Raw genomic sequence first — 24968 nt, forward strand, 5'->3', positions numbered from 1 at the left:
CCAGGGGATGTGTCTGGGTGATGACTGGAGAGGTGACTGCTGGGAAAGGGGTATTATACAGTAACACCAGGGGACGTGTCTGGGTGATGACTGGAGAGGTGACTGCTGGGAATGGGGTATTATACAGTAACACCAGGAGATGTGTCTGGGTGATGACTGGAGAGGTGTCTGCTGGGAATGGGGTATTATACAGTAACACCAGGGGATGTGTCTGGGTGATGACTGGAGAGGTGACTGCTGGGAATGGGGCATTATATAGTAACACCAGGGGTCGTGTCTGGGTGATGACTGGAGAGGTGACTGCTGGGAATGGGACATTATACAGTAACACCAGGGGGGGTGTCTGGGTGATGACTGGAGAAGTGACTGCTGGGAATGGGACATTATACAGTAACACCAGGGGGGTGTCTGGGTGATGACTGGAGAGGTGATTACTGGGAATGGGGCATTATACAGTAACACCAGGGGATGTGTCTGGGCGATGACTGGAGAGGTGACTGCTGGGAATGGGACATTATACAGTAACACCAGGGGGGTGTCTGGGTGATGACTGGAGAGGTGATTACTGGGAATGGGGCATTATACAGTAACACCAGGGGATGTGTCTGGGCGATGACTGGAGAGGTGACTGCTGGGAATAGGACATTATATACAGTAACACCAGGGGACGTGTCTGGGTGATGACTGGAGGAGTGACTGCTGGGAATGGGACATTATACAGTAACACCAGGGGATGTGTCTGGGTGGTGACTGGAGAGGTGACTGCTGGGAATGGGGCATTATACAGTAACACCGGGGGACGTGTCTGGGTGATGACTGGAGGAGTGACTGCTGGGAATGGGGCATTACACAGTAACACTGGGGGACGTGTCTGGATGATGACTGGAGAGGTGACTGCTGGGAATGGGGCATTATACAGTAACACCAAGGGACGTGTCTGGGTGATGACTGGAGAGGTGACTGCTGGGAATGGGGCATTATACAGTAACACCGGGGGACGTGTCTGGGTGATGACTGGAGAAGTGACTGCTGGGAATGGGACATTATACAGTAACACCAGGGAACGTGTCTGGGTGATGACTGGAGGAGTGACTGCTGGGAATGGGGCATTATACAGTAACACTGGGGGACGTGTCTGGATGATGACTGGAGAGGTGACTGCTGGGAATGGGACATTATACAGTAACACCAGGGGGGGTGTCTGGGTGATGACTGGAGAGGTGACTGCTGGGAATGGGGCATTATACATTAACACCAGGGGGACATGTCTGGGTGATGACTGGAGAAGTGACTGCTGGGAATGGGACATTATACAGTAACACCAGGGGGGTGTCTGGGTGATGACTGGAGAGGTGACTGCTGGGAATGGGACATTATACAGTAACACCAGGGGGGGTGTCTGGGTGATGACTGGAGAAGTGACTGCTGGGAATGGGGCATTATACAGTAACACTGGGGGACGTGTCTGGATGATGACTGGAGAGGTGACTGCTGGGAATGGGGCATTATACAGTAACACTGGGGGACGTGTCTGGGTGATGACTGGAGAAGTGACTGCTGGGAATGGGACATTATACAGTAACACCAGGGAACGTGTCTGGGTGATGACTGGAGGAGTGACTGCTGGGAATGGGGCATTATACAGTAACACTGGGGGACGTGTCTGGATGATGACTGGAGAGGTGACTGCTGGGAATGGGACATTATACAGTAACACCAGGGGGGGTGTCTGGGTGATGACTGGAGAGGTGACTGCTGGGAATGGGGCATTATACATTAACACCAGGGGGACATGTCTGGGTGATGACTGGAGAAGTGACTGCTGGGAATGGGACATTATACAGTAACACCAGGGGGGGTGTCTGGGTGATGACTGGAGAGGTGACTGCTGGGAATGGGACATTATACAGTAACACCGGGGGATGTGTCTGGGTGATGTCTGGAGAGGTGACTGCTGGGAATGGGGCATTATACAGTAACACCAGGGGGACATGTCTTGGTGATGACTGGAGAAGTGACTGCTGGGAATGGGACATTATACAGTAACACCAGGGGGGGTGTCTGGGTGATGACTGGAGAAGTGACTGCTGGGAATGGGACATTATACAGTAACACCAGGGGGGTGTCTGGGTGATGACTGGATAGGTGACTGCTGGGAATGGGACATTATACAGTAACACCAGGGGATGTGTCTGGGTGATGTCTGGAGAGGTGACTGCTGGGAATGGGGCATTATACAGTAACACCAAGGGGACATGTCTGGGTGATGCTGGGTGATGACTGGAGAAGTGACTGCTGGGAATGGGACATTATACAGTAACACCAGGGGGACATGTCTGGGTGATGACTGGAGAAGTGACTGCTGGGAATGGGACATTATACAGTAACACCAGGGGGGGTGTCTGGGTGATGACTGGAGAGGTGACTGCTGGGAATGGGACATTATACAGTAACACCAGGGGGGGTGTCTGGGTGATGACTGGAGAAGTGACTGCTGGGAATGGGACATTATACAGTAACACCAGGGGGGGTGTCTGGGTGATGACTGGAGAAGGACTGCTGGGAATGGGGCATTATACAGTAACACCTGGGGATGTGTCTGGGTGATGACTGGAGAGGTGACTGCTGGGAATGGGACATTATACAGTAACACCAGGGGGGGTGTCTGGGTGATGACTGGAGAAGTGACTGCTGGGAATGGGGCATTATACAGTAACACCTGGGGATGTGTCTGGGTGATGACTGGAGAAGTGACTGCTGGGAATGGGGCATTATACAGTAACACCAGGGGATGTGTCTGGGTGATGACTGGAGAGGTGACTGCTGGGAATGGGACATTATACAGTAACACCAGGGGGGGTGTCTGGGTGATGACTGGAGAGGTGACTGCTGGGAACGGGGCATTATACAGTAACACCAGGGGGGGTGTCTGGGTGATGACTGGAGAGGTGACTGCTGGGAACGGGGCATTATACAGTAACACCAGGGGGGGTGTCTGGGTGATGACTGGAGAGGTGACTGCTGGGAATGGGACATTATACAGTAACACCAGGGGGGTGTCTGGGTGATGACTGGAGAAGTGACTGCTGGGAATGGGGCATTATACAGTAACACCTGGGGATGTGTCTGGGTGATGACTGGAGAAGTGACTGCTGGGAATGGGACATTATACAGTAACACCAGGGGGGGTGTCTGGGTGATGACTGGAGAAGTGACTGCTGGGAATGGGACATTATACAGTAACACCAGGGGGGTGTCTGGGTGATGACTGGAGAGGTGACTGCTGGGAATGGGACATTATACAGTAACACCAGGGGGGGGTGTCTGGGTGATGACTGGAGAAGTGACTGCTGGGAATGGGACATTATACAGTAACACCAGTGGGGGTGTCTGGGTGATGACTGGAGAGGTGACTGCTGGGAATGGGACATTATACAGTAACACCAGGGGATGTGTCTGGGTGATGTCTGGAGAGGTGACTGCTGGGAATGGGGCATTATACAGTAACACCAGGGGGACATGTCTGGGTGATGACTGGAGAAGTGACTGCTGGGAATGGGACATTATACAGTAACACCAGGGGGACATGTCTGGGTGATGACTGGAGAGGTGACTGCTGGGAATGGGACATTATACAGTAACACCAGGGGGGTGTCTGGGTGATGACTGGAAAAGTGACTGCTGGGAATGGGACATTATACAGTAACACCAGGGGGGGTGTCTGGGTGATAACTAGAGAAGTGACTGCTGGGAATGGGGCATTATACAGTAACACCAGGGGATGTGTCTGGGTGATGACTGGAGAGGTGACTGCTGGGAATGGGACATTATACAGTAACACCAGGGGGGTGTCTGGGTGATGACTGGAGAAGTGACTGCTGGGAATGGGGCATTATACAGTAACACCTGGGGATGTGTCTGGGTGATGACTGGAGAAGTGACTGCTGGGAATGGGGCATTATACAGTAACACCAGGGGATGTGTCTGGGTGATGACTGGAGAGGTGACTGCTGGGAATAGGACATTATACAGTAACACCAGGGGGGGTGTCTGGGTGATGACTGGAGAGGTGACTGCTGGGAATGGGGCATTATACAGTAACACCGGGGGGCGTGTCTGGGTGATGACTGGAGAGGTGACTGCTGGGAATGGGACATTATACAGTAACACCAGGGGGGTGTCTGGGTGATGACTGGAGAAGTGACTGCTGGGAATGGGACATTATACAGTAACACCAGGGGGGGTGTCTGGGTGATGACTGGAGAGGTGACTGCTGGGAATGGGGCATTATACAGTAACACCAGGGGGACATGTCTGGGTGATGACTGGAGAAGTGACTGCTGGGAATGGGACATTATACAGTAACACCAGGGGGGGTGTCTGGGTGATGACTGGAGAAGTGACTGCTGGGAATGGGACATTATACAGTAACACCAGGGGGGGAGTCTGGGTGATGACTGGAGAGGTGACTGCTGGGAATGGGGCATTATACAGTAACACCAGGGGGACATGTCTTGGTGATGACTGGAGAAGTGACTGCTGGGAATGGGACATTATACAGTAACACCAGGGGGGGTGTCTGGGTGATGACTGGAGAAGTGACTGCTGGGAATGGGACATTATACAGTAACACCAGGGGGGGTGTCTGGGTGATGACTGGAGAGGTGACTGCTGGGAATGGGGCATTATACAGTAACACCAGGGGGACATGTCTGGGTGATGACTGGAGAAGTGACTGCTGGGAATGGGACATTATACAGTAACACCAGGGGGGGTGTCTGGGTGATGACTGGAGAGGTGACTGCTGGGAATGGGACATTATACAGTAACACCGGGGGATGTGTCTGGGTGATGTCTGGAGAGGTGACTGCTGGGAATGGGCCATTATACAGTAACACCAGGGGGACATGTCTTGGTGATGACTGGAGAAGTGACTGCTGGGAATGGGACATTATACAGTAACACCAGGGGGGGTGTCTGGGTGATGACTGGAGAAGTGACTGCTGGGAATGGGACATTATACAGTAACACCAGGGGGGTGTCTGGGTGATGACTGGATAGGTGACTGCTGGGAATGGGACATTATACAGTAACACCAGGGGATGTGTCTGGGTGATGTCTGGAGAGGTGACTGCTGGGAATGGGGCATTATACAGTAACACCAAGGGGACATGTCTGGGTGATGCTGGGTGATGACTGGAGAAGTGACTGCTGGGAATGGGACATTATACAGTAACACCAGGGGGACATGTCTGGGTGATGACTGGAGAAGTGACTGCTGGGAATGGGACATTATACAGTAACACCAGGGGGGGTGTCTGGGTGATGACTGGAGAGGTGACTGCTGGGAATGGGACATTATACAGTAACACCAGGGGGGGTGTCTGGGTGATGACTGGAGAAGTGACTGCTGGGAATGGGACATTATACAGTAACACCAGGGGGGGTGTCTGGGTGATGACTGGAGAAGGACTGCTGGGAATGGGGCATTATACAGTAACACCTGGGGATGTGTCTGGGTGATGACTGGAGAGGTGACTGCTGGGAATGGGACATTATACAGTAACACCAGGGGGGGTGTCTGGGTGATGACTGGAGAAGTGACTGCTGGGAATGGGGCATTATACAGTAACACCTGGGGATGTGTCTGGGTGATGACTGGAGAAGTGACTGCTGGGAATGGGGCATTATACAGTAACACCAGGGGATGTGTCTGGGTGATGACTGGAGAGGTGACTGCTGGGAATGGGACATTATACAGTAACACCAGGGGGGGTGTCTGGGTGATGACTGGAGAGGTGACTGCTGGGAACGGGGCATTATACAGTAACACCAGGGGGGGTGTCTGGGTGATGACTGGAGAGGTGACTGCTGGGAACGAGGCATTATACAGTAACACCAGGGGGGGTGTCTGGGTGATGACTGGAGAGGTGACTGCTGGGAATGGGACATTATACAGTAACACCAGGGGTGTGTCTGGGTGATGACTGGAGAAGTGACTGCTGGGAATGGGACATTATACAGTAACACCAGGGGGGGTGTCTGGGTGATGACTGGAGAAGTGACTGCTGGGAATGGGACATTATACAGTAACACCAGGGGGGTGTCTGGGTGATGACTGGAGAGGTGACTGCTGGGAATGGGACATTATACAGTAACACCAGGGGGGGTGTCTGGGTGATGACTGGAGAAGTGACTGCTGGGAATGGGACATTATACAGTAACACCAGTGGGGGTGTCTGGGTGATGACTGGAGAGGTGACTGCTGGGAATGGGACATTATACAGTAACACCAGGGGATGTGTCTGGGTGATGTCTGGAGAGGTGACTGCTGGGAATGGGGCATTATACAGTAACACCAGGGGGACATGTCTGGGTGATGACTGGAGAAGTGACTGCTGGGAATGGGACATTATACAGTAACACCAGGGGGACATGTCTGGGTGATGACTGGAGAGGTGACTGCTGGGAATGGGACATTATACAGTAACACCAGGGGGGTGTCTGGGTGATGACTGGAAAAGTGACTGCTGGGAATGGGACATTATACAGTAACACCAGGGGGGGTGTCTGGGTGATAACTAGAGAAGTGACTGCTGGGAATGGGGCATTATACAGTAACACCTGGGGATGTGTCTGGGTGATGACTGGAGAGGTGACTGCTGGGAATGGGACATTATACAGTAACACCAGGGGGGTGTCTGGGTGATGACTGGAGAAGTGACTGCTGGGAATGGGGCATTATACAGTAACACCTGGGGATGTGTCTGGGTGATGACTGGAGAAGTGACTGCTGGGAATGGGGCATTATACAGTAACACCAGGGGATGTGTCTGGGTGATGACTGGAGAGGTGACTGCTGGGAATAGGACATTATACAGTAACACCAGGGGGGGTGTCTGGGTGATGACTGGAGAGGTGACTGCTGGGAATGGGGCATTATACAGTAACACCGGGGGGCGTGTCTGGGTGATGACTGGAGAGGTGACTGCTGGGAATGGGACATTATACAGTAACACCAGGGGGGTGTCTGGGTGATGACTGGAGAAGTGACTGCTGGGAATGGGACATTATACAGTAACACCAGGGGGGGTGTCTGGGTGATGACTGGAGAGGTGACTGCTGGGAATGGGGCATTATACAGTAACACCAGGGGGACATGTCTGGGTGATGACTGGAGAAGTGACTGCTGGGAATGGGACATTATACAGTAACACCAGGGGGGGTGTCTGGGTGATGACTGGAGAAGTGACTGCTGGGAATGGGACATTATACAGTAACACCAGGGGGGGAGTCTGGGTGATGACTGGAGAGGTGACTGCTGGGAATGGGACATTATACAGTGACACCGGGGGATGTGTCTGGGTGATGTCTGGAGAAGTGACTGCTGGGAATGGGGCATTATACAGTAACACCAGGGGATGTGTGTCTCGGTGATGACTCAAGAGGTGACTGCTGCAAATAGGACATTATACAGTAACACCAGGGAATGTATCTGGGTGATGACTGGAGAGGTGACTGTTGGGAATGGGGCATTATACAGTAACACCAGAGGAAGTTTCTGGGTGATGACTGGAGAGGTGACCGCTGGGAATGGAACATTATACAGTAACATTAGGGGACGTGTCTGGGGGATGACTGGAGAGGTGACTGCTGGGAATGGGACATTATACAGTAACACCAGGGGGGGTGTCTGGGTGATGACTGGAGAGGTGACTGCTGGGAATGGGGCATTATACAGTAACACCGGGGTATGTGTCTGGGTGATGACTGGAGAGGTGACTGCTAGGAATGGGACATTATACAGTAACACCAGGGGATGTGTCTGGGTGATGACTGGAGAGGTGACTGCTGGGAATGGGGCATTATACAGTAACACCGGGGGATGTGTCTGGGTGATGACTGGAGAGGTGACTGCTGGGAATGGGGCATTATACAGTAACACCAGGGGGGGTGTCTGGGTAATGACTGGAGAAGTGACTGCTGGGAATGGGGCATTATACAGTAACACCAGGGGATGTGTCTGGGTGATGACTGGAGAGGTGACTGCTGGGAATGGGACATTATACAGTAACATCAGGGGGGGTGTCTGGGTGATGACTGGAGAAGTGACTGCTGGGAATGGGGCATTATACAGTAACACCAGGATGTGTGTCTCGGTGATGACTCAAGAGGTGACTGCTGCAAATAGGACATTATACAGTAACACCAGGGAATGTATCTGGGTGATGACTGGAGAGGTGACTGTTGGGAATGGGGCATTATACAGTAACACCAGAGGAAGTTTCTGGGTGATGACTGGAGAGGTGACCGCTGGGAATGGAACATTATACAGTAACATTAGGGGACGTGTCTGGGTGATGACTGGAGAGGTGACTGCTGGGAATGGGACATTATACAGTAACACCGGGGTATGTGTCTGGGTGATGACTGGAGAGGTGACTGCTGGGAATGGGACATTATACAGTAACACCAGGGGATGTGTCTGGGTGATGACTGGAGAGGTGACTGCTGGGAATAGGGCATTATACAGTAACACCAGGGGGGGTGTCTGGGTGATGACTGGAGAAGTGACTGCTGGGAATGGGGCATTATACAGTAACACCTGGGGATGTGTCTGGGTGATGACTGGAGAAGTGACTGCTGGGAATGGGGCATTATACAGTAACACCAGGGGATGTGTCTGGGTGATGACTGGAGAGGTGACTGCTGGGAATGGGACATTATACAGTAACACCAGGGGGGGTGTCTGGGTGATGACTGGAGAGGTGACTGCTGGGAATGGGACATTATACAGTAACAGCGGGGGATGTGTCTGGGGGATGTCTGGAGAGGTGACTGCTGGGAATGGGGCATTATACAGTAACACCAGGGGGACATGTCTGGGTGATGACTGAAAAGTGACTGCTGGGAATGGGACATTATACAGTAACACCAGGGGGGGTGTCTGGGTGATGACTGGAGAAGTGACTGCTGGGAATGGGACATTATACAGTAACACCATGGGACGTGTCTGGGTGATGACTGGAGAAGTGACTGCTGGGAATGGGGCATTATACAGTAATACCAGGGGATGTGTCTGGGTGATGACTGGAGAGGTGACTGCTGGGAATGGGACATTATACAGTAACACCAGGGGGGGTGTCTGGGTGATGACTGGAGAAGTGACTGCTGGGAATGGGACATTATACAGTAACACCAGGGGGGGTGTCTGGGTGATGACTGGAGAGGTGACTGCTGGGAATGGGACATTATACAGTAATACCAGGGGATGTGTCTGGGTGATGACTGGAGAGGTGACTGCTGGGAAAGGGGTATTATACAGTAACACCAGGGGACGTGTCTGGGTGATGACTGGAGAGGTGACTGCTGGGAATGGGGTATTATACAGTAACACCAGGAGATGTGTCTGGGTGATGACTGGAGAAGTGACTGCTGGGAATGGGGCATTATACAGTAATACCAGGGGATGTGTCTGGGTGATGACTGGAGAGGTGACTGCTGGGAAAGGGGTATTATACAGTAACACCAGGGGACGTGTCTGGGTGATGACTGGAGAGGTGACTGCTGGGAATGGGGTATTATACAGTAACACCAGGAGATGTGTCTGGGTGATGACTGGAGAGGTGTCTGCTGGGAATGGGGTATTATACAGTAACACCAGGGGATGTGTCTGGGTGATGACTGGAGAGGTGACTGCTGGGAATGGGGCATTATATAGTAACACCAGGGATCGTGTCTGGGTGATGACTGGAGAGGTGACTGTTGGGACTGGGGCATTATACAGTAACACCAGGGGATGTGTCTGGGCGATGACTGGAGAGGTGACTGCCGGGAATGGGACATTATACAGTAACACCAGGGGATGTGTCTGGGTGGTGACTGGAGAGGTGACTGCTGGGAATGGGGCATTATACAGTAACACCGGGGGACGTGTCTGGGTGATGACTGGAGGAGTGACTGCTGGGAATGGGGCATTATACAGTAACACTGGGGGACGTGTCTGGATGATGACTGGAGAGGTGACTGCTGGGAATGGGACATTATACAGTAACACCAGGGGATGTGTCTGGGTGATGACTGGAGAGGTGACTGCTGGGAATGGGGCATTATACAGTAACACCAGGGGACGTGTCTGAGTGATGACTGGAGAGGTGACTGCTGGGAAAGGGGCATTATACAGTAACACTGGGGGACGTGTCTGGATGATGACTGGAGAGGTGACTGCTGGGAATGCGACATTATACAGTAACAACAGGGGGGTGTCTGGGTGATGACTGGAGAGGTGACTGCTGGGAATGGGGCATTATACATTAACACCAGGGGGACATGTCTGGGTGATGACTGGAGAAGTGACTGCTGGGAATGGGACATTATACAGTAACACCAGGGGGGGTGTCTGGGTGATGACTGGAGAGGTGACTGCTGGGAATGGGACATTATACAGTAACACCGGGGGATGTGTCTGGGTGATGACTGGAGAAGTGACTGCTGGGAATGGGACATTATACAGTAACACCAGGGGGGGTGTCTGGGTGATGACTGGAGAGGTGACTGCTGGGAATGGGACATTATACAGTAACACCAGGGGATGTGTCTGGGTGATGTCTGGAGAGGTGACTGCTGGGAATGGGGCATTATACAGTTACACCAGGGGGACATGTCTGGGTGATGACTGGAGAAGTGACTGCTGGGAATGGGACATTATACAGTAACACCAGGGGGACATGTCTGGGTGATGACTGGAGAAGTGATTGCTGGGAATGGGACATTATACAGTAACACCAGGGGGGGTGTCTGGGTGATGACTGGAGAGGTGACTGCTGGGAATGGGACATTATACAGTAACACCAGGGGGGGTGTCTGGGTGATGACTGGAGAGGTGACTGCTGGGAATGGGACATTATACAGTAACACCAGGGGGGGTGTCTGGGTGATGACTAGATAAGTGACTGCTGGGAATGGGGCATTATACAGTAACACCTGGGGATGTGTCTGGGTGATGACTGGAGAGGTGACTGCTGGGAATGGGACATTATACAGTAACACCAGGGGGGTGTCTGGGTGATGACTGGAGAAGTGACTGCTGGGAATGGGGCATTATACAGTAACACCTGGGGATGTGTCTGGGTGATGACTGGAGAAGTGACTGCTGGGAATGGGGCATTATACAGTAACACCAGGGGATGTGTCTGGGTGATGACTGGAGAGGTGACTGCTGGGAATGGGACATTATACAGTAACACCAGGGGGGGTGTCTGAGTGATGACTGGAGAGGTGACTGGTGGGAAAGGGGCATTATACAGTAACACCAGGGGGCGTGTCTGGGTGATGACTGGAGAGGTGACTGCTGGGAATGGGACATTATACAGTAACACCAGGGGATGTGTCTGGGTGATGTCTGGAGAGGTGACTGTTGGGAATGGGGCATTATACAGTAACACCAGGGGGACATGTCTGGGTGATGACTGGAGAAGTGACTGCTGGGAATGGGACATTATACAGTAACCCCAGGGGGGTGTCTGGGTGATGACTGGAGAAGTGACTGCTGGGAATGGGACATTATACAGTAACACCACGGGGGGTGTCTGGGTGATGACTGGAGAGGTGACTGCTGGGAATGGGGCATTATACAGTAACACCAGGGGGACATGTCTGGGTGATGACTGGAGAAGTGACTGCTGGGAATGGGACATTATACAGTAACACCAGGGGGGGTGTCTGGGTGATGACTGGAGAGGTGACTGCTGGGAATGGGACATTATACAGTAACACCGGGGGATGTGTCTGGGTGATGTCTGGAGAGGTGACTGCTGGGAATGGGGCATTATACAGTAACACCAGGATGTGTGTCTCGGTGATGACTCAAGAGGTGACTGCTGCAAATAGGACATTATACAGTAACACCAGGGAATGTATCTGGGTGATGACTGGAGAGGTGACTGTTGGGAATGGGGCATTATACAGTAACACCAGAGGAAGTTTCTGGGTGATGACTGGAGAGGTGACCGCTGGGAATGGAACATTATACAGTAACATTAGGGGACGTGTCTGGGTGATGACTGGAGAGGTGACTGCTGGGAATGGGACATTATACAGTAACACCGGGGTATGTGTCTAGGTGATGACTGGAGAGGTGACTGCTGGGAATGGGACATTATACAGTAACACCAGGGGATGTGTCTGGGTGATGACTGGAGAGGTGACTGCTGGGAATGGGGCATTATACAGTAACACCGGGGGATTTGTCTGGGTGATGACTGGAGAGGTGACTGCTGGGAATGGGGCATTATACAGTAACACCAGGGGGGGTGTCTGGGTGATGACTGGAGAAGTGACTGCTGGGAATGGGGCATTATACAGTAACACCTGGGGATGTGTCTGGGTGATGACTGGAGAAGTGACTGCTGGGAATGGGGCATTTATACAGTAACACCAGGGGATGTGTCTGGGTGATGACTGGAGAGGTGACTGCTGGGAATGGGACATTATACAGTAACACCAGGGGGGGTGTCTGGGTGATGACTGGAGAAGTGACTGCTGGGAATGGGGCATTATACAGTAACACCAGGATGTGTGTCTCGGTGATGACTCAAGAGGTGACTGCTGCAAATAGGACATTATACAGTAACACCAGGGAATGTATCTGGGTGATGACTGGAGAGGTGACTGTTGGGAATGGGGCATTATACAGTAACACCAGAGGAAGTTTCTGGGTGATGACTGGAGAGGTGACCGCTGGGAATGGAACATTATACAGTAAGATTAGGGGACGTGTCTGGGTGATGACTGGAGAGGTGACTGCTGGGAATGGGACATTATACAGTAACACCGGGGTATGTGTCTGGGTGATGACTGGAGAAGTGACTGCTGGGAATGGGGCATTATACAGTAACACCGGGGGATGTGTCTGGGTGATGACTGGAGAGGTGACTGCTGGGAATGGGGCATTATACAGTAACACCAGAGGAAGTTTCTGGGTGATGACTGGAGAGGTGACCGCTGGGAATGGAACATTATACAGTAACATTAGGGGACGTGTCTGGGTGATGACTGGAGAGGTGACTGCTGGGAATGGGACATTATACAGTAACACCGGGGTATGTGTCTAGGTGATGACTGGAGAGGTGACTGCTGGGAATGGGACATTATACAGTAACACCAGGGGATGTGTCTGGGTGATGACTGGAGAGGTGACTGCTGGGAATGGGGCATTATACAGTAACACCGGGGGATTTGTCTGGGTGATGACTGGAGAGGTGACTGCTGGGAATGGGGCATTATACAGTAACACCAGGGGGGGTGTCTGGGTGATGACTGGAGAAGTGACTGCTGGGAATGGGGCATTATACAGTAACACCTGGGGATGTGTCTGGGTGATGACTGGAGAAGTGACTGCTGGGAATGGGGCATTTATACAGTAACACCAGGGGATGTGTCTGGGTGATGACTGGAGAGGTGACTGCTGGGAATGGGACATTATACAGTAACACCAGGGGGGGTGTCTGGGTGATGACTGGAGAAGTGACTGCTGGGAATGGGGCATTATACAGTAACACCAGGATGTGTGTCTCGGTGATGACTCAAGAGGTGACTGCTGCAAATAGGACATTATACAGTAACACCAGGGAATGTATCTGGGTGATGACTGGAGAGGTGACTGTTGGGAATGGGGCATTATACAGTAACACCAGAGGAAGTTTCTGGGTGATGACTGGAGAGGTGACCGCTGGGAATGGAACATTATACAGTAAGATTAGGGGACGTGTCTGGGTGATGACTGGAGAGGTGACTGCTGGGAATGGGACATTATACAGTAACACCGGGGTATGTGTCTGGGTGATGACTGGAGAAGTGACTGCTGGGAATGGGGCATTATACAGTAACACCAGGGGATGTGTCTGGGTGATGACTGGAGAGGTGACTGCTGGGAATGGGGCATTATACAGTAACACCAGAGGAAGTTTCTGGGTGATGACTGGAGAGGTGACCGCTGGGAATGGAACATTATACAGTAACATTAGGGGACGTGTCTGGGTGATGACTGGAGAGGTGACTGCTGGGAATGGGACATTATACAGTAACACCAGGGAATGTGTCTGGGTGATGACTGGAGAGGTGACTGCTGGGAATGGGACATTATACAGTAACACCAGGGAATGTATCTGGGTGATGACTGGAGAGGTGACTGTTGGGAATGGGGCATTATACAGTAACACCAGAGGAAGTTTCTGGGTGATGACTGGAGAGGTGACCGCTGGGAATGGAACATTATACAGTAAGATTAGGGGACGTATCTGGGTGATGACTGGAGAGGTGACTGCTGGGAATGGGACATTATACAGTAACACCGGGGTATGTGTCTGGGTGATGACTGGAGAGGTGACTGCTGGGAATGGGACATTATACAGTAATACCAGTGGATGTGTCTGGGTGATGACTGGAGAGGTGATTGCTGGGAATGGGGCATTATACAGTAACACCAGGGGGGGTGTCTGGGTGATGACTGGAGAAGTGACTGCTGGGAATGGGGCATTATACAGTAACACCTGGGGATGTGTCTGGGTGATGACTGGAGAAGTGACTGCTGGGAATGGGGCATTATACAGTAACACCAGGGGATGTGTCTGGGTGATGACTGGAGAGGTGACTGCGGGGAATGGGACATTATACAGTAACACCAGGGGGGGTGTCTGGGTGATGACTGGAGAAGTGACTGTTGGGAATGGGGCATTATACAGTAACACCAGAGGAAGTTTCTGGGTGATGACTGGAGAGGTGACCGCTGGGAATGGAACATTATACAGTAACATTAGGGGACGTGTCTGGGTGATGACTGGAGAGGTGACTGCTGGGAATGGGACATTATACAGTAACACCGGGGTATGTGTCTGGGTGATGACTGGAGAGGTGACTGCTGGGAATGGGACATTATACAGTAACACCGGGGTATGTGTCTGGGTGATGACTGGAGAGGTGACTGCTGGGAATGGGACATTATACAGTAACACCAGGGGATGTGTCTGGGTGATGACTGGAGAGGTGACTGCTGGGAATGGGGCATTATACAGTAACACCGGGGGATGTGTCTGGGTGATGACTGGAGAAGTGACTGCTGGGAATGGGGCATTATACAGTAACACCAGGATGTGTGTCTCGGTGATGACTCAAGAGGTGACTGCTGCAAATAGGACATTATACAGTAACACCAGGGAATGTATCTGGGTGATGACTGGAGAGGTGACTGTTGGGAATGGGGCATTATACAGTGACACCAGAGGAAGTTTCTGGGTGATGACTGGAGAGGTGACTGCTGGGAATGGGGCATTATACAGTAACACCGGGGGATGTGTCTGGGTGATGACTGGAGAGGTGACTGCTGGGAATGGGGCATTATACAGTAACACCAGGGGGGGTGTCTGGGTGATGACTGGAGAAGTGACTGCTGGGAATGGGGCATTATACAGTAACACCTGGGGATGTGTCTGGGTGATGACTGGAGAGGTGACTGCTGGGAATGGGACATTATACAGTAACACCAGGGGATGTGTCTGGGTGATGACTGGAGAGGTGACTGCTGGGAATGGGACATTATACAGTAACACCGGGGGATGTGTCTGGGTGATGACTGGAGAGGTGACTGCTGGGAATGGGGCATTATACAGTAACACCGGGGGATGTGTCTGGGTGATGACTGGAGAGGTGACTGCTGGGAATGGGGCATTATACAGTAACACCAGGGGATGTGTCTGGGTGATGACTGTATCACAGTGTGTGTCAGGTTTCTATAAGGTGTCAGGATGTCACTGTCTATGTCTCCATGCAGGAGGTGGAGTGTATAGAGGAACACAGGGGTCTGTACAAGGACTTGATGATGGAGAATCACCGGCCCCACACATCACTGGGTAAGGGGAGACTGTCATGTATTGTACAGGGGAGAGCAGGTATGGGGGCCCCTATATACACACATCATCTGATAATCACATATATACACTGTACTCAGTCACTGTGTGTCTCCTACAGAAGGACCCAGTAACAGAGATACCCCAGAGAGATGTCCCCGTCCTCTGTATTCCCAGGACTGTACAGAGGAGAATCACAGGATCCCACAGGAGGATCAGGTAGGTGGGCTATAGGGTCTCCCCAATAAACCAAAGTGACTGTCACTGTATGTTGTGTAGAGGAGCTGTGTGTCATTATATTTGTATTGTTTACATAGGGTGAAGCCCAATTAAATAATATTAAAATCAAAGATACAGAGGGAGAAGAAGAGACATATGTGACTGATACAAAGGCAGAAGATACAGAGGGAGAAGAAGAGACGTATGTGACTGATATAAAGGCAGAAGATATAGATGGAGAAGAAGAGACGTATGTGACTGATATAAAGGCAGAAGATATAGAGGGAGAAGAAAAGACGTATGTGACTGATATAACGGCAGAAGATATAGATGGAGAAGAAGAGACGTATGTGACTGATATAAAGGCAGAAGATATAGAGGGAGAAGAAGAGACGTATGTGACTGATATAAAGGCAGAAGATACAGAGGGAGAAGAAGAGACGTATGTGACTGATATAAAGGCAGAAGATATAGGGGGAGAAGAAGAGACGTATGTGACTGATATAAAGGCAGAAGATATAGGGGGAGAAGAAGAGACGTATGTGACTGATATAAAGGCAGAAGATACAGAAGAAGAAGAGACGTATGTGACTGATATAAAGGCAGAAGATATAGAGGGAGAAGAAGAGATGTATGTGACTGATATAAAGGCAGAAGATATAGAGGGAGAAGAAGAGACGTATGTGACTGATATGAAGGCAGAAGATACAGAGGGAGAAGAAGAGACGTATGTGACTGATAAAAAGGCAGAAGATATAGATGGAGAAGAGGAGACGTATGTGACTGATATAAAAGCAGAAGATACAGAGGGAGAAGAAGAGACGTATGTGACTGATATAAAGGCAGAAGATATAGAGGGAGAAGAAGAGACGTATGTGACTGATATAAAGGCAGAAGATATAGAGGGAGAAGAAGAGACGTATGTGACTGATATAAAGGCAGAAGATATAGAGGGAGAAGAAGAGACATATGTGACTGATATAAAGGCAGAAGCTATAGAGGGAGAAGAAGAGACGTATGTGACTGATATGAAGGCAGAAGATATTGCGGGAGAAGAAGAAACGTATGTGACTGATATGAAGGCAGAAGATACAGAGCGAGAAGAAGAGACGTATGTGACCGATATAAAGACAGAAGATATAGAGGGAGAAGAAGAGACGTATGTGACTGATATAAAGGCAGAAGATACAGAGGGAGAAGAAGAGACGTATGTGACTGATATAGAGACAGAAGATACTGAGGAAGAAGAAGAGACGTATCTGAAGGGTGATCAGCAGTGTAAGGAGGAGGAGATCCCTACAGATATCAGCACAGGTGAGTAATAAACACTTATTACAGGAAAGTGTCACATATTCTCCTTCCTTCTGACCAGTCTCTTCTCCACACTCTCTGGGGTATATTGTACATCAGGAGCCATCAGCCCCTATTATACTCCAGCTCTCCGCCTCACATCATGTCACTGTGTGTTACCAGCCCAGAGATCTGACCAGTCTCCTCCCCACACTCTCTGGTGTATCTCATACATCAGGGGCCAGCAGCCCCTATTATACTCCTGCTCTCACCCTCACATCGTGTCACTGTGTGTTACCAGCCCAGAGATCTGACCAGTCTCCTCCCCACACTCTCTGGGGTGTATTGTACATCAGTAGCCATCAGCCCCTATTATACTCCAGCTCTCCGCCTCACATCATGTCTGTGTGTTACCAGCCCAGAGATCTGACCAGTCTCCTCCCCACACTCTCTGGTGTATCTCATACATCAGGAGCCATCAGCCCCTATTATACTCCTGCTCTCCTCCTCACATCATGTCACTGTGTTACCAGCCCAGAGATCTGAACAGTCTCCTCCCCACACTCTTTGGTGTATCTCATACATCAGGAGCCTTCAACCCCTATTATACTCCTACTCTCCCCTTCACATAATCTCACTGTGTGTTACCAGCCCAGAGTTCTGACCAGTCTCCTCCCCACACTCTCTGGCATATCTCATACATCAGGAGCCATCAGCCCATATTAATCCCATAGTCTTCTTATCATGTCACTGAGGTCAGGTAGGATTTGTTTTCTGTAACTAACATGGTGTTGAGTCTCGGCAATAAGAAGGCAAGCTGAGAACTGAGCTCTCTGCCCTAGAACGCCAGTCTCCTTTTTCGAGTAGGCCGTGAAATTGTTCTTCAGCACACGGATGACTAATGCATTATAGGAGGTCACTGTATTCAGTGGACCATGCTGTAATTAAGAAATGGAACCTCTTAATAGTTCTTATTTTCTAAAGCAGAGTAATAGGAAGTGTATGTGACAGGATGGTCTTCATTCCTTAATATAGGTACTCCATTCCTAGTATGTCTGCAAGTAGAGACCTCATAGATAGAAAAGTTCATACTTCATGAGCAAACAGATTGATTATGGGGAGTGATATTCTGTACAGATGTCCTGGAGAAGGTATCCAGACAATATACAGAGTGGAGATCATGTAGAGAGGGATAGACACCTTGATAGAAGAATGGTCTGGTTACGCCCCTTGGCTAGAGGATCGGTCCAGTTACGTCCCTTGGCTAGAGGATCGGTCTAATTTTGCCCCTTGGCTAGAGGATCGGTCCGGTTTTGCCCCTGGCTAGAGGATCGTTATGGTTTTGCCTCTGGGCTAGAGCATGGGGTCCGGTTTTGCCCCTGGCAGGAAGAACGGTCCGGTTTTGCCCCTGGCTAGAGGAATGATCCGGTCAGGCCCCTGGGCAGCAGGTGATCACTAAAAAAGCCTAGTTAATCTCCCATTTATAGCGGATCTTTCGTCTGGAGAAAAATTAAATGATACTAAAATTCTCTGGTGAAAATGTCTGTGTATCTTCATTCTCTATAACGTCTGCAATTTAAAGACCTAAGAAACTGTAGGTTAGTATGACAGTACAACAGGAGATTACGTAGAAAGCCCTTTCGAAACAAGTGTGTCGATCCATCAGTGCATTCGGTTGTTGGGGAAAATGGTGGCGGCCTACAAGGCCATACAGTTTGGCAGGTTCCATGCCAGAGTTTTCCAGTAGGACCTGTTGGACAAATGGTCGGGTTCCCACCTACACATGCACCGAAAGATAATCCTGTCGTCAAAAGCTAGGATTTCACTCCTGTGGTGATTACACAGCTCTCACCTACTGGAGGTACGCAGATTCGGGATTCAGGACTGGCTCCTGGTGACCACGGATCCAAGTCTCCGAGGCGTGGGAACTGTCACTCAGGGAGAAAGCTTCCAAGGGAAATGGTCTAGTCAGGAAGCCTGCCTTCACATAAACGTGCTGGAATTGAGAGCCATTTACAACGGCTTTCAACAAGCGGTACATCTTCAAGATCATCCCATGCAGATCCAGTCGGACAATGTAACAGCAGTCGCGTACATAAACAGGCAGAGTGTAACGAAAAGCAGAGCGGCAATGGCAGAGGTGACGAAGATCCTCCTCTGGGCAGAAAGACATCTAAAGGCTCTGTCAGCAATTTTCCTTCCAGGAGTAGACAACTGGGAAGCAGACTTCCTCAGCAGACATGATCTCCATCCAGGAGAGTGGGGCCTCCACCAAGAAGTCTTCGCAGAGGTGACAAGTCTTTGGGGAGTTCCTCAAGTAGACATGATGGCATCTCGTCTCAACAAGAAGCTTCAGAGATATTGTTCCAGGTCGAGAGAACCTCAAGCATTAGCGGTGGATGCGCTAGTGGCCCAGTGGGTTTTCCGGTCAGTGTATGTCTTCCCTCCACTTCCGCTGATCCCAAAAGGGCTCAGGATCATTAGAAGAACAGGAGTTCGAGCAATCTTCATTGCCGCAGACTGGCCAAGGAGGGCTTGGTGCCCAGATCTTCAGGAGTAGCTCATAGAAGATCCTCTTCCTCTTCGCGAGGACCTGTTACAGCAGGGGCCGTGCGTGTATCAAGACTTACCGCGGCTACGTTTGACGGCATGGCTGTTGAGCGGCGAATCCTAGCCCGAAAGGGTATTCCCAAGGAAGTCATCCCCACTCTTATTCAGGCCAGGAAAGGAGTAACGTTGAAACATTACCACCGTATTTGGAGAAAATATGTATCTTGGTGTGAATCCAAGAAGGCTCCTATGGAAGAGTTTCAGTTGGGACGTTTTCTCCATTTTCTGCAGGTTGGTGTGGAGGCGGGCCTCCGAATACGATCAATCAAGGTCCAGATTTCGGCCTTGTCAGTGTTCTTCCAAAAACAATTGGCCTCTCTTCGAGAGGTTCAGACCTTCGTGAAATGGGTTCTGCACATCCAGCCTCCATTTGTGCCTCCAGTGGCACCATGGGACCTTAATGTGGTGTTGCAGTTCCTTCAATCGGATTGGTTTGAGCCTCTACAAGAGATAGAGTAGAAGTTTCTCATTTGGAAAGTGGTGATGCTTTTGGCATTGGCATCTCACAAGAGCCCTTACCTGATCTTCCATGAAGATAGGGCAGAGTTGAGAACTCGTCAACATTTTCTTCCAGAGGTGGTTTCATCTTTCCACATAAACCAACCTATTGTGGTGCCAGTAATTCCTGACACATTCACTGAGTCAAAGTATCTAGATGTGGTTAGGGCTTTGAAGATTTATGTTGCTAGAACAGCTAGAATACGGAAAACAGAGTCTTTGTCCTGTATGCTCCCAACAAAATTGGGTGTCCTGCTTCCAAGCAGACTATTGCACGCTGGATCAGAGGTACGATTCAGCAAGCTGGATTGCTGTTACCGAAGTCAGTGAAGGCCCATTCTACTAGGAAGGTGGTCTCCTCCTGGGGGGCTGCCCGGGGGGTCTCGGCATTGCAACTTTGTCGAGCAGCTACTTGGTCAGGGTCAAACACATTTGCTAAATTCTACAAGTTTGACACCTTGGCCGATGAAGACCTCAAGTTCGGTCAATCGGTGCTGCAGGGTCATCCGCACTCTCCCGCCCATACTGGAGCTTTGGTATAAACCCCATGGTCATGAAGTGGACCCCAGCATCCTCTAGGATTTATGAGAAAACAGGATTTCAGCTGCGGGGTACACTGGGCTCCACAAGGATTGGACAATGGGGTGTAGAGTAGGCTCTTGATCCGAGGCACCAACAGGCTCAAAGCTTTGACTGTTCCCAGAATGCACAGCACCGCCTCCTATATCACCGCGCCTCCCTGCACAGGAGCTCAGTTTTGTAAGTTGGTGCTGCAGTAACAGGCACTTAACAGAGGGGCTGCTCCAAGCAGCCCTGAGAAAAGGTTTTTATGAAGTAAAAAGTGAAGACTTCAAGGGCAGCAGCGGTGGTAAATGTCTTGTGACATTCACTGCTGCAGCTCCAGCTCTCCCCAGCGGCGCTGTACACTCCCGAGCCCTGGTTGCCTGGTACCTACAGCGGAGGCTCCGGTTTTCTTCACGTTAGACACACACGGCTGGGGCTCTCCAGGATCGCGTGGCCGCGCTTCGGGAGGTGGTAAGTGGGTCCCGCTTGCGGGACCCTGTCTTTATCGCGATCCGGCGCGGTCAGTGGGAGGCGGGCCGTGCACGCTGGCGGTGGACACTTTGGCAGTACAGGCGATCCCACTAGATCACCAGGGCATGGGCGCAGGTCAGGTTTTCTCTCTAAACCGGTTTTTATATCGCCCACAGTACCCGGTGGTTTTGCCAGCAGAGGGGATAAGGCTTAGACCTGAAGGCCCTCCCCCAGCCCTAGGTCGCCATTTCCAGCAAGTGTTCCCACCCTGGAGCTGCATCTCTGTCTTTTCCTCACTCCCTATCAGTGTCTGCGGCGCCATTATCCCTCAGCTCACTGTTCCTGGGACTGCTTGGGCAAATCCTCCTATGTAAAGCCGCCTGGTTGTCAGCGCTGTGACTTTACATGACACTTAAGTATTCTACCTGCCTTTTTAGACCATGATAGTTAAGAAAGAGAGTGCATTTAGTCAGGGTTTTATAGTACAATTACCCTGTGATATACATCCATTTCTTACTGTGTAGTGTTATATCTATTGACTATTTAGCAATATAAACTAGTCCAGTGCAGTATTATTGTCAGTAATAACCTCTGCATTGTACAAACTGTGACTTTCTCTGGCTGGGTCCACAGGATTATCCACAGGATAATATTGGGATATGGTTGAGGGACAGCGGGAATGGCACCAACGCGGTCACAATCTTTCTGGCCTCCCAGGATGCATCGGGGCCTTCACCATATAGTCCCACCCACTGACTCAGTCAGATCAGTTTTTTGCTTGGTGCGGCAGGAAGCCTCATGGTCACAGAGCTGCTGTGAGAATAGCCTCAAGCTTTTATTATTTAATTTTTATAAACTTACTTGTTAATAGCGTCTTAAACGCATGCTAGAAAGAGTCGCTCCAACATCTCCTCACCGGGTCGCAACAACGCTTACCTTCGGGTATTAGTGCTGTCTCGACGGGCGTCTGTGTCGGATGTTCCAGCAGGTCCAGCAGACGTAACCAGGCTGTGGCCGGAGCATGGGGAGACGGCGAGTCTATGGACTTCCTCTTACTAGAGGGGTCAGGACACAGCCACGCTGAATTTGGTGGAGACTACAAACAGTGTGTTGATGCGCCGAACATCTTGAGTGCGACAGCGCTACGCTCTAGGGATCATAGGCGCCAGGCCTATGTAGAGGCCACGATCCTTACAGTTTAAGTCAACAGGGGGATTCAGACGCTCTCCTGGGCGCCCCTCCTCCGAGTTCATGACCAGTTTCCGCACGTCTCTCGTTTCATGAACTGAATGACCTCGCTTCCGGCTCAGACGCTACCACGAGGGTACTCGGTCGCAACTTAGACGCTGCGGTTGTGTACACTAGAGATCCCACCTAGACAGAGTCGCAGGCCTTAGCGTCTGCATACACGTGGAAGTCACTGAGCGTCCGTGTCCGCAGGAGCGACTGTGTCAGTTATCAGTTATATAAGAGCGGTAGTGTACATCAGTAGCGTCTGAATCCACTCAGCGTCTTGCGAGCGCATTTGCTTGGATACGGAAGTGTGGTGAGTCTCCCTGTATCCCGCTCTCTGAAGGCAGGGTATACAGTACTAAAAATTCCTTCTACTTCTTAGTATGCATTGTTAAGTTTTAGCACCTATTGCATATGAGACCTGTATATTACTGTGTTTTCTGCATGTTATGTTGGAAAAGAACCAGTTAAAAACAGAAGTACAATTTTCCTACTTATGTATAAGTTGTTATGGAGGTTGTATTCTCATATGGCAATGTCTAATGCTTTAACATGTGACTGACTGCTAGTATGCGTGCTGACTTTTCTGTGTCATGTCAGTCCTGTTCTGACCCTCTGTAGTCATAACATAACATAATATATTATTACCATGTCTGTGAGCGGCAAAAGTGATGAGGAGAATTTATCAAGCACTCCTACTTCCCTAACATCCTTATCTTGTAAGACAGGGGTAATTTATGTGGATCAATTAGTCACTTATGAGGGCTTGTGTGCGAACTGTTTTGCTTTTCAGCAAAGTAAAAAACAGGAGTTGGTTCAACCACCAACAGAGCCACCTTGGAATATGGTCGCAAAGACTCTGTCTTCAATAGCGGACAGGTTAGCTCCGGTAGCACCACCTCAAGGGTTAGATTACACTATGAACCCATACATGCAGCTCCCTTCCTACGGCTTGGTTCCAGTAGCCTCTATAAGCAACCATGGGGCAGGTAAGACTAAGACTGATACGTCTATGTGGCAGACTACATAAGATGATACAACAGATGATGATACAGTATATTCAAATACTCCGTATGATGATCAGTCGCAGAGTTTTAGTTCAGAGGATGTAGCTGAACTTACTGATGCTGTGAAGGCTGTTCTCTCTTTGGAAGAGCCAGCTAAAACAGTGTTAAAATCTAAAGCACCTGTGTTTAAACGAACAAAATCAGTGAAAACTGAATTCCCAGCGTCAGACGAACTGACAGAAATGATGGATGAGTCTTGGGCGACGCCCAGTAAGAAATATAAGATTCCAAAAAGATGGAATTCTTATTATCCATTTCCAGCTGCGGATTGTTCGAAAAGAGAAGTTCCTCCAAAAGTAGATGCACATGTTCTGCGATTGTGCATAAATCTGCTTTACCACTGTCATCTACCTCGCTAAATGATGTCACAGACAGAAGGGTAGATAGTTTTTGGAAACATTTATTTTCTCTAGTAGGAGCAGTGGTAAGACCTGCTATGGCTTCGGCCTGGGTAGCAAAGGCAATGGGCGAATGGATAGAGGAACTAGAAATGACATCTCTTCTCCTACTTCGGAGCAAGAGTACCTTTTAAGCCGTTTGAGACAATCTGCCCAATACTTAGAACAAGCAGCAATTGATATGGGTACAGTTGCTTCTAAAGCTTCAGCCTTGACAGTAGCCGCTCGCAGAACAGTTTGGCTACGTACCTGGAAAGCAGATGCGGAATCCAAGAAAGAATTGGAAGCATTGCCTTTCGTTGGTAATATATTGTTTGGGAAACCATTTTCTGATATCCTAAAATCAGAGGCTGAATCAAAGAAGGTCAGATTTCCGGCTATTTATAACCCTAAGTCCAAAGGTTTAAAGTTTTGCTCATTTCGTTGGCAAAGTAAAGCGAAAGCTAAAGAGGAGTCTAAGCAACCCCAGTTCAAAACCAGGGGTAGGAAGCAGTGGGCTAGCAAAAAGCCAGCTTCCAAGCCTGAACAGAAACCATCAGCCTGAAGAGACAGGCCTCCGCCTAGAGGATTCCATGGTTGGGGGCCGACTCCTTCATTTTGCACACATATGGCAACAGTCAACAACAGATGCTTGGGTGCAGAAGGTGGTATCTCAGGGGAATGGGTTCCCATTCAGGAGGCAGCCTCCTCAAAGATTTTTTTGCACCAGCCCGTCT

At 50.3% G+C, this 24968-nt stretch overlaps 2 protein-coding genes across 2 annotated transcripts in view; one reads left to right on the plus strand and one right to left on the minus strand.

The window, feature by feature from the left end:
- The window catches only part of LOC134983862 (zinc finger protein 585A-like), a 139670-nt gene that overhangs the window by 57510 nt on the left and 57192 nt on the right, over positions 1-24968 (minus strand). The window lies entirely within an intron of this gene.
- Positions 15830-24968, plus strand: part of LOC134983856 (oocyte zinc finger protein XlCOF7.1-like) — a 138659-nt gene continuing 129520 nt past the window's right edge. The window contains exons 1-3 of the mRNA XM_063949474.1: positions 15830-15905; positions 16024-16121; positions 16220-17435. Of these exons, the coding sequence (XP_063805544.1) occupies positions 15872-15905; positions 16024-16121; positions 16220-17435 (1348 nt within the window). The 5' untranslated portion in view covers positions 15830-15871. The remainder of the gene's footprint in view (positions 15906-16023; positions 16122-16219; positions 17436-24968) is intronic.

The sequence above is a fragment of the Pseudophryne corroboree genome, assembly GCF_028390025.1.
Source record: "Pseudophryne corroboree isolate aPseCor3 chromosome 3 unlocalized genomic scaffold, aPseCor3.hap2 SUPER_3_unloc_27, whole genome shotgun sequence".
In the NCBI taxonomy this organism is placed as follows: Eukaryota; Metazoa; Chordata; class Amphibia; order Anura; family Myobatrachidae; genus Pseudophryne; species Pseudophryne corroboree.